This window comes from Onychostruthus taczanowskii, unplaced genomic scaffold (assembly GCF_017590055.1).
Source record: "Onychostruthus taczanowskii isolate IOZ18803 unplaced genomic scaffold, ASM1759005v1 scaffold1627, whole genome shotgun sequence".
NCBI lineage: Eukaryota > Metazoa > Chordata > Aves > Passeriformes > Passeridae > Onychostruthus > Onychostruthus taczanowskii.
The window spans coordinates 1-2,449 of NW_024498826.1; the positions used below are offsets into that span (position 1 = coordinate 1).

The following is a 2,449-nucleotide window of genomic DNA, read 5'->3' on the forward strand; positions in this document are numbered from 1 at the left end:
ACCCAGCTGTGGCACTCCATGATGTGATAATGTCACACTGACAGTGTCATGGTGATGATGTCATGGTGATGATTACGTCACTGATGACGTCATCACTCTCCAACCAGGTTTCGCGTTCCCCGAGTGGGCGTACAAGGCCGAGTCCAGCCCCGGCTCGCGGCAGATCCAGCTGTGGCACTTCATCCTGGAGCTGCTGCGGCAGGAGCAGTACCGCGAGGTCATCGCCTGGCAGGGCGACTACGGCGAGTTCGTCATCAAGGACCCCGACGAGGTGGCGCGGCTCTGGGGCGTGCGCAAGTGCAAGCCCCACATGAACTACGACAAGCTCAGCCGCGCACTCAGGTAACACTAAATTCCCTTTTTTTTCCTTAAAAATTCCTTTTTTCCCCCTTTTTTCCCTTGAAAAATCTGAGTTTTCCCATAGAAATTTGAATTTTTGGGGAATTTTTCCCTTAGAAATTTGAATTATTGGAGTTTTTTCCCATGGAAATTTGGGGTTTTGGGGGTTTTTCATTAGAAATTCAGGGTTTTTCCCCTTTTTTCCCCTTGGAAATTTGAGATTCTTCCCATGGAAATTTGATTTTTTGGTTTTTTTTTCCCATGGACATTTTGGATTTTGGGGATTTTTTCCCATGGAAATTTGGATTTTTGGGATTTTTTTCCCATGGAAATTTGAATTTTTGGGGGTTTTTTCCCATGGAAATTTGAATTTTTGGGGCTTTTTCCCATGGAAATTTGAATTTTTGGGGATTTTTTCCATGGAAATTTGAATTTTTGGGGTTTTTTCCCATGATAATTTGGATGTTTGTGGTTTTTGGGCTCCTCTCCCGGGGTTTGGGTTTTGGTGGCGCGGCTCTGGGGCGTGCGCAAGTGCAGCCCCACATGAACTACGACAAGCTCAGCCGCGCACTCAGGTAACACAAATTTGGGCATTTTCTGGGTATTTCCCCTTTTTTACTGCGAAAAATTGGGGGTTTTCCCATGGAAATTTGAATTTTTGGGGATTTTTCCCATGGAAATTTGGATTTTTGGGTTTTTTTTCCCATGGAAATTTGAATTTTTGGGATTTTTTCCCATGATAATTGGAATTTTTGAGATTTTTTTCCCATGGAAATTTTGATTTTTGGGGTTTTTTTCCATGGAAATTTGAATTTTTGGGGCTTTTTCCCATGGAAATTTGTATTTTTTCCCCTTGGAAATTGGGGATTTGGGGGTTTTTCAGTGGGATGGGCTCCTCTACCGGGGCTTGGGTTTTGGTGGCGCGGCTCTGGGGGGTGCGCAAGTGCAGCCCCACATGAACTACGACAAGCTCAGCCGCGCACTCAGGTAACACTAAATTTATGGGTTTTCCACTTTTTTTCCCTTTTTTACCGCGAAAAATTGGGGGTTTTCCCATGGAAATTTGAATTTTTGGGGTTTTTTCCCATGATAATTTGGATGTTTGTGGTTTTTGGGCTCCTCTCCCGGGGTTTGGGTTTTGGTGGCGCGGCTCTGGGGCGTGCGCAAGTGCAGCCCCACATGAACTACGACAAGCTCAGCCGCGCACTCAGGTAACACTAAATTTATGGGTTTTCCACTTTTTTTCCCTTTTTTACCGCGAAAAATTGGGGGTTTTCCCATGGAAATTTGAATTTTTGGGGCTTTTTCCCTGGAAACTTGAATTTTTGGAGGTTTTTTTCCATTGAAAATTGGGTTTTTGGGGTTTTTTTTCCCTTAGAAATTTGAATTATTGGAGTTTTTTCCCATGGTAATTTGAATTTTTGGGATTTTTTCCCATGGAAATTTGAATTTTTGGGGATTTTTCCCATAGAAATTTGCATTTTTCCCCTTTTTTCCCCTTGGAAATTTGAGATTCTTCCCATGATAATTTATTGAAAATTGGGTTTTTGTGGTTTTTGGGCTCCTCTCCCGGGGTTTGGGTTTTGGTGGCGCGGCTCTGGGGCGTGCGCAAGTGCAGCCCCACATGAACTACGACAAGCTCAGCCGCGCACTCAGGTAACCAAAATTTGGGCATTTTGGGGTTTTTTTCCTGGAAAAATCGGAGTTTCCCCAGTGGAATTTGAATTTTGGGGTTTTTTTCCCATCGAAATTTGAATTTTTGGGATTTTTTTCCCATGGTAATTTGAATTTTTGGGGTTTTTTTCCATGATAATTTGAATTATTGGAGTTTTTCCCATAGAAATTTGCATTTTTCCCCTTTTTTCCCCTTGAAAATTTGAGATTCTTCCCATGATAATTTCAATTTTTGGGCATTTTTTTCCCATGGAAATTTGAATTTTTGGGATTTTTCCCATGGAAATTTGGGGTTTTCCCCATGGACATTTGAGATTCTTCCCATGATAATTTGAATTTTTGGGGATTTTTCCCATGGAAATTTTGATTTTTGTTTTAATTTTTCCAATGGAAATTTGAAATTTTGGGGCTTTTTTTCCCATGGAAATTTGGATTT

At 41.9% G+C, this 2,449-nt stretch overlaps 1 protein-coding gene across 1 annotated transcript; it reads left to right on the top strand.

Annotated features, from left to right (window-relative positions):
* Positions 1–107: 107 nt before the first annotated feature.
* On the top strand, positions 108–346 carry LOC121333299 (ETS domain-containing transcription factor ERF-like; the record flags this gene model as incomplete). Its single annotated transcript, XM_041399526.1, has 1 exon — positions 108–346. A coding segment is annotated over one exon (239 nt), but the record flags the coding sequence as incomplete, so codon positions are not given.
* Positions 347–2,449: the final 2,103 nt, after the last annotated feature.